Source organism: Beauveria bassiana (assembly GCF_000280675.1).
Source record: "Beauveria bassiana ARSEF 2860 unplaced genomic scaffold BBA_S00003, whole genome shotgun sequence".
Classification (NCBI taxonomy): Eukaryota; Fungi; Ascomycota; class Sordariomycetes; order Hypocreales; family Cordycipitaceae; genus Beauveria; species Beauveria bassiana.
The window spans coordinates 180,408-196,380 of record NW_007930838.1 but is presented as its reverse complement, the minus strand read 5'-3'; the positions used below and the strand labels follow the sequence as shown (position 1 = coordinate 196,380).

The following is a 15,973-nucleotide window of genomic DNA, read 5'->3' as shown; positions in this document are numbered from 1 at the left end:
GACATCTGTGCATGCTCGACGGCATTCTGTTCGACCGGGTCACTGCTGTTCGCCCCAACCTCTCCCCACAGATGACTTTGTTGACTTGTGACAGCTGGGCGGCTGCGACCACAGGCACCCCGGCCCAGGCCATTTGTACCGCGGCCATGTGTTTTGTCGTACGTTCATCCGCTGCCGTGCTGGACAATAGCATTTCATATGCAGATGAGCAAAGAATTTGAACACACTTGAATACAGTATCCGTTTTTCTGCAATATATCGCGGATTCCACTATAGGCTCAGCACGCCATATTTCACCGTAACGCAATATATCGTTCTGGTCGATCGCCCTCCGCATTTCTGATGCGAAGAGGAGTCGTTCCTCTGGATGAGAGCGTCCCACCAACGAGCCCTTTGCGTCTATGACATCCATGGAACTTGTATTCGGTAAGTCATTGGTGTTGGCTTTGTGCCAAATGTGCAATCCGCTTTGGTAAGTGACGAGCACCGACTCGCTTTTGTACCAGATGCTGTAGACATTACCCATCTCAGGTAGCTGACGAAGTTCGCGCCGATCGATACAGCGCGGTAGGGTACATGCAGCCTGAGTCGGGCAAGGGACGAACCACACGCTGTATCCGCGTGCTTTTATCAATTGAAAGACATTTTGGAGACGGCAGTGAAGATAGGTGTGAACCTCGCAATTTTCACTGATGCCTTCTTTGCATGGAGTGTCCAGGCACAAGGCACTTGAAACATCGTCCTCTAATAGGCGGGGCAGTAGATGAACGAGGGGTTGTCGACTTCCCCTCTTGCCTCTTCAACTTTCATTCCTCCGTCGTGGGTGAAAAAGAGTCGAGGAGAGTCCAGAAGGGCAGCAAGACCAGTGTCCTCGCAAAAAGAAACAGAACACAGAGGCGGCAAACTGTTGGTCAGTTGGATTCCTACAGCGAAAGCGTTCCATAACATAAAACATCAACGTGCCATATACAGTTCTATTACTCACAGAAGGTTTTGCTGTGCATGCTGCCAAATAATAATACACTCAATCATACCCCATGCCCAGTTTCCACCCGTCTGTCCATGTTTAGCGAACAAACTCCTTGAGGTCCTTGCCGTCCTCGAACGTAACTTTGCCGTCCCGCTTGACCTCGGCCACTTTGAACGCCGGCTCTTCCACCTTTGCCGTGCCCTGTTCCTCGACCTTGGCCGGCTCTAGCGCCTCCCGCACTGCCCCTGCCGGGGCGTCCGCAATCTCATTCACCTCGCGGTTCGAAAGCACGTCGGCCAGGCGCACGCCGCGGCTCGACATGAGGATCGTCGCCGGACCCTGAAACTGCAAAAACAGGCGGTCGCCCCAGATGGTCCGTCGCGCCATGGTGCGCAGCCCGAACAAGATGCGGCCGATGAACCTGTACGCCGCGGACTCGCGCACCGTCTTCATAAACGCCAGCTCGGGCAAAAAGCGTGACACCGACGGTACCTGCAGGCGGAAGCTGGCGCTCTTGAAGCGAAACGGGCGCGGCGCGCGGCGCGATACCGAGTACGCGACAACGCTGCCCGGGTGTGCGACAAATTCCTCACCTTCGGCAAGCGTCAGCTGATAGACCTGGCCGGGCGCAGAGACGGCGGCGAGACCACGGCCAGTGAGGAAAGTGGCGCCCCAGTTCGCGACGCTGAGGCTCGTCTGCATGCGTGGCGAAGGTGACAGCGTGTGGCCTGTCCACGCGAGGAGCGCGTTGCGCTGCGTCACTAGCCAGTCCGTCGTGCCGTCGAGATGAATGACGGAGAAAGTTGTCGTCGGAGATTTCGTCGAGATGAGCGCCGTGACAGGTGATGCGGCGGATATGCGCTGATAGAGGAAGGGAACGCCGAGCGGGGCGCGGGTAAGAGGATTGAGAATCGACAGCGTCGATTGAGCCTGTGCTCTTGTCAGTAGTCTCATAGATTGAAGCTTAATCCAAGACGTACATCTTCGGGATTGCCAGCGAGTGCAACGAGCGTGCCTCGTCTAGTGTAAAGGCGCTGCGAGGGTGACAACGTCACCGAGAGCATCGAATACGGCGAACCGAGGACCTCGAATCTGGCATCTATTGGATCCAGTCAGTAACAACTTTATAATTCCATCAGAAACCGAATCGTACCGGCCATATCTCGCGAAGGGTCAATTGGCGCCCCGAACACATCACTTCCGGCGCCGACGCTGCCCCTCGGAGCTTCCGTGCTCGGGGCAGCGCTGATCTGAATTGCTCTGCATTGTCGGCAAATATACGATGGCTGTGTGATGCGTAGGCTACGCATCGGTCGAAAAATTGCGCCGTGGCCCCTCATCATTTCTGCAGACGATGCGGTGCAATCGACAAAGGAAAAAGGCGCGATGAATTGCAAAGTGATGTGACGTCCCCGGTAAAGCTTCCGGAAGCACCCTAAAATCAAGCTCTCAGAGTGCGCCCAAAAAAACTGGGCGGCAATCGTTTGGAGGGCGGGCCGGCGGTACAGACGGCCCGACCTGTGCTGGTGTGCCGTTGGCACCCATTACGGTTGGGTTGCTGGGGCAACCATCCACAGCGACAACCACGCTGTACCACACAAACCATAGGCGCTTCGCTATACATTAAGCCACAGCAAAATACGGCATCCAAGGTAGGTCCCGGAGGTATCAATAGGAGAAAAGGTCGACCTATATCTCACGACGAAGAGTGTCGGCCGCGTCGAAGGAATCGAGTATTGTTGAAATATCGGCATCAATTCATTTATGAAAAGCATACAATTATGTCTGTACGAGTAGTGGCCCGAATCCGTCCGTTACTAGACGGTGAGCACGAAAAGGACATCATCGTCCGCGCAGACAGCACCGAGACTGGAAAGCCCAATACGATTGTCAAGATTCCTAGCCCCAAAAATGGCGCCGAGGAGTTTTCGTTTACCTTCAACAGCGTCTACGACCAGTCGGCGTCACAGGAGGCCCTCTTTACTTCAGAAGGTAGGGGAGTGGTCTAGGACGAGTAGCCAACGTGTACTAACGAGCTCTTAGTGCAACCGCTTCTCAAGTCGCTCTTCCAAGGACTCGATGTCACCATTTTCGCATACGGCGTTACCGGCACCGGCAAGACGCATACCATGCGCGGCGGCCTCAAGCTGGCTGACCGTGGCGTAATCCCCCGTTTGCTGAGCGGCGTCTTTCGGCGTGGCAAAAAGATTGCCAAGGACACGGGCGACGAGACGAGCGTTGTCGTGGCATTGTCCTACTACGAAATTTACAACGACAAAGTTTTTGACTTGTTGGAGCCGCTGGACCAGCGGACGCCGATGGGCCTGCCGCTGCGCGCCGAGGCCAATGGCCGCACCGTCGTGTGCGGCTTGACGGAGCGCCACTGCGACGACCTCCGTGACTTTGAGAAGATGTACATCGAGGCTAACAACAACCGCGTCACGGCCGCCACTAAGCTCAACGCCCACAGCAGCCGCAGCCACGCCATCCTGCGCGTCAAGGTGACGCAGACGGGTCCTGGCTGGACCCGCGAGAGCACCGCCTCGGCGATTGATCTCGCTGGTTCAGAAGACAATCGACGGACTGACAATGGCAAGGAGCGGCTCGTCGAGTCGGCGGCCATAAACAAGAGCCTGTTTGTACTGAGTCAGTGTATCGATGCCATCTCACGCGGCGACCGCCGCATCCCCTACCGCGAGTCGAAGATGACGCGTATCCTGTCCCTCGGCCAGAACAACGGCATCACCGTCATGATCCTCAACCTGTCGCCGCTACGCAGCTACCACCTCGACACCCTAAGCAGTCTCAATGTCAGCTCGCGCGCCAAGCGCATCGAGGTCCGCGAGATTGAAAACGAGGTTGTCTACAAGCAGTTCCCCAAGACCAATGTCTCTTCCCACAGCGGACTGGGCGGTGGCAAGCGTCAGCCGCTGCAGCCACTCGCCAACGCGCACAATGTCCAGAGCGGCAACGCGGCGGCGGCGCGCCCCATCAAGGCGTTTAACGTGTATACCGACGAGCTGAAGCCCATTCCCACTTCGCGGGCCTCGCTCGCCACGTCGGACATTCTCCGCAAGACTAGCCCTGCGAAGCGTGCCTCGGAACAGGAATCTGCCACGTCGCGCCCCTCAAAACTGGCACGGCCGTCGCTGCTGCCGGCGTCGCTGGCATCGTCGGGCGCAGGAAGCACCAGCCACGGATCCATCACCATGTCGGCGGCACAGATCGAAGCCATGGTAGAAAAGAAGGTAGCCGAGGTGCTCGCCGCGCGCATGGCCGCTGAGCAAAAGACTACGACTGTCATGGCGCCGCCACCGCCACCACGACCGAGCGGCCATGACGCTATGCAGAGGCGTCTGGAGGCGCTAGAGCGCCGTATAGAGGCCGACGAGCGTCGCGAGGACTCCAAGTCGGATGGTCTGCGGTACCTGCTGTCGGCGCGTCAGCACAAGGAGAGCGGCGACGAGGCGTCGGCACTCAAGGCGTACGAGATGGCGCTGCCGTTCTTTCCCGGTCAAGCCAAGCTGATTGGCAAGATCACGCGACTGCGCTCCCGGCTCGGCATGCCGCCCATGGCGCCGTCTGCGCCCATGGCTGCGGCGGTGGCGGCAGCCCAGGCAGCGGACGACGACACGACGTGCGTTTTGGGCCAAGCGGCGATGGACAGACGGCGCATGTCGAGGCTGCCCGTCATCCACGACTCGGCGAGCGATCTCACGGCAAACCTGGACGTGACGAGCACGATTTCTTTTGATTACAATGCGCGGCGGGCGAGGCGCATGTCGCGATTCAGCGTGCATCCCATGCCTGCCAACTGAGACCGAGGGCTATGCAAGAAAAAGGCTTTCGTCGGCATGTTTATACAACAGAGGGTATATGGGGGTGCCCACCTTTTCTTTGTTCTTGCATGAGAGGAAGAGAAGAAGAGAAGAAGAGAAGAAGAAGAGGAAGAAGCATACCTGCATCATTTCATCTCCGCAGGAAAAATTGGCTTAGATAAAGAGCCAGTCTATGCGGAAACCGGCGTTTATTAAGAGGAGTTGGGCATTCTTATCATTTTAGATTCCGGGAGTGAGTGAGGAGTCTTGAAAGGGTCTTTTTTTCATTTGTGTGGTATGAAGCTATGTGTTTGAATATTTTGAAAAGCATACGAAATCAATAAACAAAGACAATATCTGAAAGTACAGTGAGACGGGTGCCTCTCAGCCTGTCGTTGCCGTGATGTTGACCTTGACATGGAATAGCGCCCATAATGATCCAACAGGAGGTATGTTCGCGTTCAATGTCCGATACCGTCTTGATTGGCCCTTTGAAAGTCGTTTTCCGACGCGTGTTTCGAGTTGGAGAGCGCGCGCGCGCCTCCTGTCCCTCCACTCCACTGCCCGTCCATTATACCTACCTACCTATCGTCTGCCTGCCCCCCCCGCCCCCCGCGCACCTACTTGACGGAATGGCCAACAACAGGCGAACACACAGACATTCTGCATCACGGGCCATGCCAGACAAGGCTGATAAAGGAGAAAAAGAAAAAGCAAAGTTCTCGCGGCACACAATTTCATGCGAGATTGGTTCAGATGAGATGGTGTGTGCATCTTGATCGGCATGTTGGATAATTACAGTTTTCTTTTTTTTTTCACGCATTCACCGCCTGCTCTGTCCGACGTGACTTGTTCAGCAAATCGACATATGCCTTTTTCATCTTTCAGAAGCTTGAGCTAAAGATTGCCTGCACGCAAGACAGTAGCACGGTTTCCGAGACGCCCACAATGGGTCAAGGAACCCTTGAAACGGGGGCGACGAGACAAGCAACACAAGGTCTGTTCGGCAGCGTCATACATCCGCCACCTCCGCCCCCCATCATTCCTGCAGTCACGAGCGATGAGCAGATAAAAAAACATGTGCCAGAAAGTCAGTTGGATTGAACATGTGTATTGAAGCAATAGCCAAACAGAGAAACTGGTATTCGTGATAGAAATACACGCACATTCATGTGCCGTGCGGATGAAAGTCGTAACCAACGGTCGCGTATGATATATAAGCCCATGAAAGAAGCCCTCTCCGAAAAGAACAAAGAAGAAGACAAAGAGAGAAGGCATGAAGATAGTCGAGGTAAAAATGAGGATGTAAAGAGTGCCAGGGTCATGATGCCCCAATGAAATGCAGTGTAATCGCTCAACTCCATAAGAAAGGCAATCAACAGTGGCAGCCATCGTGCTGCTTTTCCTCCCGCTTTTGTAACAGTTCCAGACAATTTTCGTACATCACCACTTCTTGTCGAGCCATTGGACGGCACTACGTCGTCGGTCGCTGGCTGAAGTCTGCGTGGTGGCGATGCTGCCGTTGAACGAAGGCATGGAGCTAAAACGGTTGAGACGCTTGCGTTGGGGCATGGCAGCGACGGGCTCGTTGTCGATGAGTGGGCTGGGCATGTCGCTGGCCATGTTGGACTTGGCGGCGCCGACTTTCTCGCCGTGGAGGGCGTCGGTGCGTGCAAGGCTCGAGTCGGTCGAGGAGCCGGTGCTGTTGGGGGTCTGGTAGACGTACTCGCCGTCGACGTAGACGGCGTTGGAGACGAATGTCGAGCGGCGGTGGCGTCGGCGAGTGTAGTGCTGCTCGAGGCGGAAAAACTCAAGCTTAGCCTGGATGCGGTCGATGAGGCTGCGACCCATGGTAGCGGTAGTCGATGGAGGAGTAAAGCGTAAGGATAGGTGCGGCACAGAGTCGTTAAGAGTATTGCACAACGGTGGCTTCTCCTTGGGAAGAAAAGGAGTCTTGGGCCAAAGATTGATCAGAGACAGGCTGTCAGGAGCGCGAGGCCGAGGCGGAAACGTTGGGTTGGGCTGAGTGAGGTGTGAGACAAGTTAAGACTTGAGCTAGAAGGTCTAGACGCTGAAAGAAGATGAAGGAGAGACGAGAGAAGCAATTCGAGGTCGACAGTATTCTCCGGCAAAGACAGACACACACACACCCTTTTGGATGAAGAGGTAGGAGGGGAAAAAGGAGGGGAGGGTATGAAGTTTATGAAGACGAGGCGTCAAGACGAATGAAGGACTGGAATTGGCAGGTACAAGTTGCTTGCATAAAAAATGAAGAGGCTTGCGACTCGTGGGGGGCTGTGGTGTGGGAGGGGAACTTTCGGAGCACTGGACGAAGCCCCAAACAACGACTGGATGAGAAGAAGAGGGAAAAGAAAAAAGGCAGTGCGAAAATGGGCCTCTTTCATAATAATAACGATAAGCTACTTTATTAGGTGGTCACTGAGGAGAATGGGGAGGAAATGCAGCTTGTACGGAGCACGTATATTGGATAATGCAAGGTGCGTTATTAGTGTGCCTGATGATGGAGAGGATTGAGTGTAGCCAGTGGTGGGGAGCTTACAGGGGGATCACGAGTTGGGTTCGGATAATGTATACTGCAGGTAGATTAATTGATTGATACAGTGCCAGAAGACGCCATAGATTCCATGTGAAGTACTTGTCTGCTACATCAAGACCCCTGTTCCCAAGCAACTGCTGAGTCCCACCGTGGCGGTCGCTGTAAATGGGAGAGCCACCTGCCTGAAGCAGGCCATCCAATGCTTTGCATAATCTGGATGTTCTGGATGTTCTGGGCCTGTTCCATCGCTTCGTTTGTTCTCCATTATCTGCCCATTCTCTTTGTCCACGACAAACGCATATATAATTATAAACTAGGTAAGTAGTAAACACGACTGGCGACAAACGGGCTTTGTACCATCCGACAATCATCACATCTTGACTTTTCAGCCCCCGTGCAAGACATTGTCCATCTTCATTACACATGCACGCTCATTTGCTGCGCGGCATCTGGCTCCCTCAAGCCCCTGTCCGCTACAAGACAGCCACCACCTTTTGCGCAACGGCCTGTTGGCAGGCTGTCCGCCTCGGCGCTACGGATACCAATGATGTTAGAACAGAAGCAAAGTTTCTTCGTTGGTTGCAGCTGCAGCTGCGATTCGATGGCTGCTGTTTGACAAGTTTCGGTACAAATTACTGCGATAGACTTTGGTGCCCACGAACCACGCGAGCAAGCCCGTTGTTCGACCTTGCACGACCACCAACTATTCAACCGTGGCACCGTGGCACTGTGGCACCCGTTTCTCGACATGCAGTGCTATTCTGGCCAATCTATAAATTCTTGGTGTCAATTGACAAACCGAGCAGCCCTTTGTTCGCCGATGCCCCTATTCCAGACAACCACATTTCCCGCCCCCAGCGCATCGAGCCCAGCGCATCGAGCCCAGCCCACGTTACGAGGGGCCAATGGTTTGTGCATCAATACTCCGTACGGAGTACGGAGTAGCATGTCGCAGACATGGCTGGTGTCTGCTTGGCTGCTTGGCTACCCGCCACAACTTGGCCTAACCCCCTGATCCGGATTTTCCTTGCTGTGAACTGCAACCTGTGACTGGTAGGTAAGATGGCGATAAATAGAAACTCCAAGCACTCGTATTACCAGCATAAATGGCGATGAATACTGAGCGCCACACAGCCACCCACCTTGAAGATGAACCATCCATCCATGCTCCCAACCCAGCCCCCATCGACGAACTCGTGGTCGGCGCTGACTTGTGCTGTGACATGCATGCAGGGGCGGTTTGGCAACCCTCCCCCTCGTAATTACATCTTTATCGCGCAGAGCACTGTCAGACAATCACCACATCTTGTTCTACGCTCGTTGGCTCGCTGCAACAAAGCGGGCGGATATGCAGTCGTTGCCGCCGTCGCTCTTTCTTGACTAGTGCTCTCTCTGGTCTTGAACCAATGCAGGGGCATGCGTTTCGCAGAATCACAAGCGAACTGCAGACTGCTCGCTCCACGGCGGCCACGTACAATGCCTCACGAACAACGGCCGCAGCTACATCGCATATGCCGTTTCGTTAGCCGCCCTCTTTACGAATAGCGGCAGGCAAAAGTGTGCATATTTTGACTCAGCCGAGAACGCCAGATGTCTTGGACGGCTGGAGAGGGCGAGGGGACTGGCACTACATATTTCGTGGGGTCTGAGCGATCAAGCCTGAGAAGACGACCCTGACAATTTCTTTGAAAGAGCCACAGCCGGCTTCTCTGCTAATAGTCGACAGTCCTGCTTCCGATGAGAGACCGCAGGCACATGACTCTCGGAATCTGTGTTGCTGGCCACGCATTTCCCCCCACTCCCCACTACAGCCAGCCAGTCGACAACCCAACACCACAATTTATATAAAGTCGTTTGCCTGATCTTGACCTAAAGCCATATCATAGCCATATTCATCCTTTCCAGGTGACCAAACTCTTGGCAAAGCAGCACCCTGTTTCCCTCGCCTCACCAGGATGAGTAAATCATGTGAAACGGCAAGAGGACATGCAGGCTTGGGGGGCTGCCGACGCAAGAACATTTAGCAGCAGGCGTGTTGCTTCTATCCTAAGGTCTGGTCCTACGCATCTTCCCTCGAATATAAAAGACGAAAAGACCTTTAATCGTCGCTTGTAGCCATACGAGCTTCCTAGCTGAAGCCGTGAGGACGTAGACAGTTGTCACGCAATACACCATCTCGACGAGAATCAAGTTTGCTTGTATTCGACATTCGCTCTCCGTTGTTTCAATGTCGAGCCGAATTGGAGCTCGTTTTATGCAGTACTAGACGACCGTGATATCGTACTGCTATTGTTGCTGTCTTGTACCGTAAAAGGCAAAACGGGTGTCGCCGGCCCAGCTGGCTAAGTTTCGTTGGGCGCCGCCCTAATAGGTCTTTTGGAAGGACGAATCCTGGATGGCATGCTTTTTTTGATATTTTTTCCAGCGTTTATCTATAGCGACGTAGACATGAGATCTTGAATTCGGCCGTTCTCCAAGACATAAATGTGGCTAGTTACTAGGACTAGGATGCGCTTCCAACCGCAGCTGCTCATGAAAACGGGCTTCTTGCAGTTGCGGCTCGAAGTCATATGTTGCTTTCAGGTGATGAATCTTTTAGCCAAAAAATCCGAAGTTTAATGTTATTGTTGAAGAAGAAGATTGCAAAGCGAGGAGTGACTGATTTTTTTTACGTGCGGTCGTCAGCCACAAAGCCAATCGCTCCTCCCTCGCCCACAAGCAAGCTACAGAATCTGTTGCTTTATTGCTACTGAATCTACCTACTAACTGTGCGAGCGGGCGTTGATGCGCCGCCAACAATGACTCACAGCCAGCGGCGTGGCAAGCATGGATTGGGTGAAGCAGACTAACTAAACTCAAGACAACGAACTGTGCGCGTTCTGGCAGTGGCTTGTCACTTCGAAGTGACGATTGCGTCGCCACATATATTTGAAGAACTTGCAGCCGTCCTCTCCTGCTTCCACAACCCGCCGCCGTCGCCGCCGCGACCCTTTACTTGACAATCAAACTTCCGTGAGCTAGCAAGACTGCTCTAGTAGATGTGGCCCTATTACACAACACTTCACCAAATCATGACGAAAACAGGGGCTAATCAGGTCCAATTCACCACTTAAATAATACGTTCATCGAGATAGTACAAAGCCCTGAGCATCTTGTTGGTTCTTGAATCTCTTGATAGCCAAATCAGTTCAGCATAAGGGTTTTATATCAAGAGCCTCGACGGTTGCCGATTCATGTGTGTCTTGGTTGATCAGGCAAGATTTTATTAGGACTTAGAGGGGTTGGTGCTGAGGTTCAGTGGTGGAAAGCTAGGTTGGTTGGTTGGCTAGCTTGCTATTAGCTAGGTAAATAAAGGCGCTAATGCAAGTTTATATGGAGCATGGACGAATTAGGTAATTTTTATTTATATAACAGCAGAAATGTAAGATGAATTGGCCGAGTTTCAGGCCTCATGCGACTGGATTATCAAGGCGTATTCGGTTGCAAAGCATATCAATTTATATTTGTTGAGATGAGCGGACCCAAATTGGCCTCTTCTGGCTGCTCAAACTTGGGGAGCATACACAAGTAGTTGGTGCAACAATTTCCCAGAGAGGCGGAGGGACAAAAGGACAGAGGGACAGAGGGACAGAGAGACTATCCATGCCTCGCGATGTGTGATGAACGGGGCCAGATACAACTTAATCTCGAGAGACAATTGGCCGTCAATTACATTAAATTATCGCAATAATACAATCTACCTTGAAGGACTGCAAAGAGTTTGGTCCTGTTTATCCGTAAATTGACACGATTTCCATCATCGAATCCAAATCAGCTCCAGACCAGTGCTCCTTTCTCGATTGCACGTCTGCAACTCCCTACAGACCGGAAACAAACATGCACTCATAAAAAAAAGAATTATAGAGGAGCGCCTGGGCCTCTGTTCGGAAACTGCCTGCAGTCAATATCTTTCGTTTCATCTTGGTATCATTTTGCTACACTACATACAACCGGATCGCAGCTTCACAATGACTGCCGTCCACCGCTCCAATTTATGCCCACTTGCCCAGGACGCTCATGACAATCAGGCCTCCGATGAGGCCAAAGCCCGCGATGCCCGTCGTCAGGGCATCGGCATCCGCCAGCTCTGCCTTTGAACCGTGCGAGCCGACCATCCAGTCGCCAGCCCACATCTCGACGACGCCGACCCAGACGAGAATACCGGCCGAGAGGGCGTCGAGGGTGCCGATGGCGATGATGGTCGAAGGGTCGTTGCCGTTGAACGACTTGAGGACGCCGATGCCAATGGCCATGCCGAGGGGTGTGACAAACGCAAACAGCGAGGCGAGCCCCATCTTCTTACGCAGAGAGAGACCGACCGTCTGGTGCGGGAGCAGGGCCGTGTGCGACGTGGCGGGCGCGACGCTCGGCGTGTTGGGCTGGCTGCCGTCGACGGACGCGTGGCTGTGGGCGTCGCGGTTAGTACCAATGGTGGCGATTCGGGTGCCGAGGGCCAGTCCTTCAAAGATTTGATGGAAGAGAATGACGACGAAGAGTGTGATGAAGTATTGGTCCGCTGCCACGACGAGGGTAAGGCCGATGACTGTGACGTGTTAGTGAGAAGAGGTCGAGTGTTTGTGAGGGCGGTGGCAGTCTTACGGAGAGAGTGGAAGAGAATGCCAGCCTCGAGAACGAGAATGGTGACGACCTCGGCGGAGAACATGGACTGCGTCTTTTCTTCCATTGACTGCGCGGCGACGGACTTTTCCTTGGCGATGACAATGCGGTGGCCAATGTACTCGACAATAAAGGAGAGGAACAGACCAGCCATGACAATGGCCGACGTCACGGACTCGTAGCCCAAGTCCCCGAGACACTTGTTGTTGAACATGAGCGAGGCGTGAGTGTAGAGCTACGTCTGTGTTAGTCCCGGCATACGATACCTCCGTTTGTTATTTCAAAGACTTACATGGACAAAGGCAGTGGAAATGACGATGCCGGTGCCAAACTGCTTGAGAAAGGTAAAGATGAGGGTCATGTGGCGTCCCATGGCGCGCTGGAGGAACAGCGGCCCAAAGACGCCGAGGGCGCTCGTGGCCATGATGGCAAAGAGCAGGCCGACGCGCAGGCCAATATTGTAGTCGCGCTTGGGAGCGTCGCACTTGGGCGCAGCGCCCTCCTTCTCGTCGCCGCCGACGCAGTGTCTGCGGTTGATTAGCTAGATGCCCGGGAGTGAGATGGTTTGACAGGGAAAGATACGTACTCGACACCGGCGTGGGAGTGGCAGTGAACGGTGCCGCCGGCTTCGGAAGTGTTGTCCTTGTCTCCCGCAGGCTCAGTAGAGCCCTCGCCCTTGGCCATGACTTCGTTGCCATCTGGCGCAATGCAGTACCTGTAGTCGGGTCAGTCTCGACGGCTCATGCTTGATGAGAAGAGACGCAAAGTCTTACAGATCGGCGCCGTGATTGTGGCATCCTGTGAAACTGGCGGGCAGGTTGGAGGTTTGTGTAGGCGTGGTCTGCATGAGATACTCTGTGGTACCATGCATACAGTATCTGGGCGAGCTGTTAGCATGTGGTCTACGAGATTCAGTGTATCACCCCGTCGCACGTACAATTCCGCGCTGCCGTGTAAATGACATTCGGTGACGGCCGTGATCTGTTCTGTGGCAGAAGCTGCGGCGGCGGCGGCGACAGCAGCTGGATTCGGGGCCGGTGTACGCATGGGATGCGATGCTGCAGAGGCAGCAGCAGCCCAGAGGAGGGCCGATGTGAGTGTTTTCCCGAGCATCTTCTCTTCTCTCCTCGCTTTGCTCGACTTGGAGTGGTGATTTCAGATCAGATGAGATGAATAGACAAAGAACAGTGCTGGGCGAGTGATGTTTTGATCGAAAGAAAAAAAAAAAAAAAGGTCGTTTGGTAGGCACCAGCAGGGCAAAAAATAATATGTGGTAGAAGTGTGTCAGAAGCGGCGCGCCAGGAAAGCGGCGGGAGGAAATAAGCTTCTTTTCAAAGTTGACGGACCTCACCCAGAGCGATGCAAGCGGGCAATAAAATTGCGACGCTAAGAAACGCCACGTGCAAGGGACTTTTCCCGTCGTGCCAATATATGATGTCGTGGAATAAAGATGCGCTGCCCGCGGCAAAAGGGAAGTGCAGGCTCTGGTGGTGACTGACTGGCTTGACCAGGTAGGACCCCCCGTTTGCCAGTCTTGACTCTTGATACATCCGTTATTAGTTGATTACTGCAAAAAAGAGGAACCAGCATGCTTGGCAGTTGAACGATAAAAAGTTCTGCTTTTTTTTCAAGTGGATTGACGGCTGACCCTGATGGACAATACGGTTGGATGTGCAGTACCTATGTGCAGTATGTGCTGCGGGTGCATACCGGTATTGGCGACGCGCACCTTGATGGTCTTTTGCCAAGGTGGTGGTGCCGAATATTTCTTTGGCACCCCCTCTTCGTCCGTGTGGCGCTCTGTTTGTCTCGCCACGAAAAGCAGGACATTGTGCAAGGAAAGAACCATTTGCCAGCGAGGTCACGCCTGATTTCCATATACAAGAGTCTTGGCCCCCCCCTCCCCCCGGGAATGATCACGGTGGTTACCTTGAAAGTTTGGTTCGTGGGTTGTCGTAGAATCAAGCCCAGATCAGGCTGGCGTTGCCAAGACGGAGCTGGATGTATTTCGGGGCGGGTGGATGCGAGCAACCCATACTAGTTAGTAACAGACTAAACAGGCCACCCTTTCCTCCATTCATGAGAGGCTGACGCTCGACTCTCAGCCGTGGGCATGCGCGGCGGGCTGAATAATGGCCCGGCTTGGTATGGGCAGCCGGGGCGAGTTGTGTTTTTTTTTGTGAAGCGACGACGTCTCTCTCAGCAGCCACAGGCTGTGGAGACATGGATGGCCTGCCTGCTACTAGCCTAGCCACCTAGTTGGCTAGGTGGCTATTTACCAACTAGCCTACTGCTAGTCGTGCGCCATCAGGGTGCCGCGTTCCGACGACGGCCCGCTCAACAGGGCAAGGGCGACAGCGGTTCGCAGCAGCATGTGGTCTCAATTAGACAATGGACGTAAAAAGTAAAAAAAAGGCGGACAAGCATCACAAATTCGATACCATGCCCAGGGTTGGCGGCAAACCTGGCGGCAGATGCACGATCAAGTCAGTGGCGGAGGACGACAATGATTTGTACGCCGCAGGTGCAGATTTCGGTCTGCCTCATCGTCTACATTTATAGACCAGGACCAAAGCATTAGTCAAACAGACGCCACGAGGTAAACATATCCCTCACCTCGGCCATCATCTGGTCTTCTACAGATTAATTCTTTCAAGATCAATCTTACCCAATTCTCCAGCTTTTTTGCTCCGATGCAAAGTGCCTGATTAACGTTAAGAGTACAATGTGCGAACATGGCACTGAGGCAGCCAGCCACCATGAGGAAATACATCATTCAACGTGACCTCTTCTCTAGTCTAAGTACTAGACAAATATATTATAGGAAAAAAAAAAAGAAAACATAGTTTTTCTTGATATATAGATTCATTTATAGTAGATTTACAAGTCAGACTTTCTAAACCTTTATATATAGACATATGTTATTCTAAATGAGGCCAATTTCTGACGACAGACATACATGTATCCTGCCTTGGACACATGTTCATAAGTCGACACTTGCTCTGATTAAGGGGTCAGCATCTCATTTAGGTCATCAATCCATATAATAAGGGAAATTAATCTGCGATAGCGTCATTTGAACTTTTATTGTCTGCGAAGCACAACATTAACCTTGCTCAATTCGATGATTTGACGCGCAACGGTCGACAAGTTTGCCACAAAGCGAGACAGAGTCAACAGGCTGTCACGCATCTTCATGAGATTACTTAAACTGATCCAATGTCATTATAACCGTTATAACAACGTATGTGACTCGTGCATTGACTAGCGATAATCCTCATCACCAACAAACTCCTCATCACCAACAGACTCCTCATCACCAACAAACTCCTCATCACCAACAAACTCCTCATCACCAACAAACTCCTCATCACCAACAAACTCCTCATCATCGCCGCCCTGATTGTTGAGATACTCCTCATCACTACCTTCCTAATTGCAGAAATTCTTCTCATCACCGCCGCTCTGTTTCTTGAGATTGTCCTCATTGCCAGATTGATCGATGTCATCATCGCCAGATTGATCGATGCTATCACCATCAATTTGTTTGATGACGTTACCAACAATTTGATCGATGCCATCACCGCCAGATTGATCGATGCCATCACCGCCAAATTTTTCGATGCCGTTACCGCCAATTTGTTCGATACCATCACCGCCGTCCTGATTGTCGAGATAGTCCTCATCATTGTCAAACTCATCGTCGGCATCATCGCCGCCCTGATTGTCGAGATAGTCCTCATCATCGTCGGCATCACACTCATCCTGATCGTTCGGCCTTTCAATTCCACCGCTGATAGGAGGATAATCTTCATCGTTGGCATCACACTCATCCTGATCGTTAGGCGGCATATCATTTCCACCGTTGATGGGAGGGTTGGTTCCATTGATAGGAGGGTTGATTTCATTGATAGGAGGCTTGTTTCCATTGATAGGAGGCTTGTTTCCATTGATAGGGTAGGGTTGATTTCA

At 52.9% G+C, this 15,973-nt stretch overlaps 5 protein-coding genes across 5 annotated transcripts in view; 1 reads left to right on the top strand and 4 right to left on the bottom strand.

Annotated features, from left to right (window-relative positions):
• Positions 1-1,066: 1,066 nt before the first annotated feature.
• On the bottom strand, positions 1,067-2,313 carry BBA_01297 (mitochondrial protein Fmp26, putative; the record flags this gene model as incomplete). Its single annotated transcript, XM_008596394.1, has 3 exons — positions 1,067-1,900; positions 1,951-2,069; positions 2,124-2,313. The coding sequence occupies 3 exons, from the start codon at positions 2,311-2,313 to the stop codon at positions 1,067-1,069; spliced, it is 1,143 nt and encodes a 380-aa protein (XP_008594616.1).
• Positions 2,314-2,751: 438 nt separating this feature from the next.
• Positions 2,752-4,788, top strand: BBA_01296 (kinesin heavy chain; the record flags this gene model as incomplete). Its single annotated transcript, XM_008596393.1, has 2 exons — positions 2,752-2,962; positions 3,014-4,788. 2 exons carry the CDS (start codon positions 2,752-2,754, stop codon positions 4,786-4,788), a joined length of 1,986 nt encoding a protein of 661 aa, XP_008594615.1.
• A 1,443-nt stretch (positions 4,789-6,231) lies between these two features.
• On the bottom strand, positions 6,232-6,639 carry BBA_01295 (uncharacterized protein; the record flags this gene model as incomplete). Its single annotated transcript, XM_008596392.1, has 1 exon — positions 6,232-6,639. One exon carries the CDS (start codon positions 6,637-6,639, stop codon positions 6,232-6,234), a length of 408 nt encoding a protein of 135 aa, XP_008594614.1.
• A 4,737-nt stretch (positions 6,640-11,376) lies between these two features.
• On the bottom strand, positions 11,377-13,114 carry BBA_01294 (zinc/iron transporter protein; the record flags this gene model as incomplete). Its single annotated transcript, XM_008596391.1, has 6 exons — positions 11,377-11,927; positions 11,984-12,236; positions 12,294-12,528; positions 12,588-12,716; positions 12,775-12,879; positions 12,939-13,114. The coding sequence occupies 6 exons, from the start codon at positions 13,112-13,114 to the stop codon at positions 11,377-11,379; spliced, it is 1,449 nt and encodes a 482-aa protein (XP_008594613.1).
• A 2,151-nt stretch (positions 13,115-15,265) lies between these two features.
• Positions 15,266-15,973, bottom strand: part of BBA_01293 (uncharacterized protein) — a gene marked incomplete at both ends in the record, with an annotated part of 1,577 nt that continues 869 nt past the window's right edge. The window contains 2 exons of the mRNA XM_008596390.1: positions 15,266-15,429; positions 15,562-15,940. Of these exons, the coding sequence (XP_008594612.1) occupies positions 15,266-15,429; positions 15,562-15,940 (543 nt within the window). The remainder of the gene's footprint in view (positions 15,430-15,561; positions 15,941-15,973) is intronic.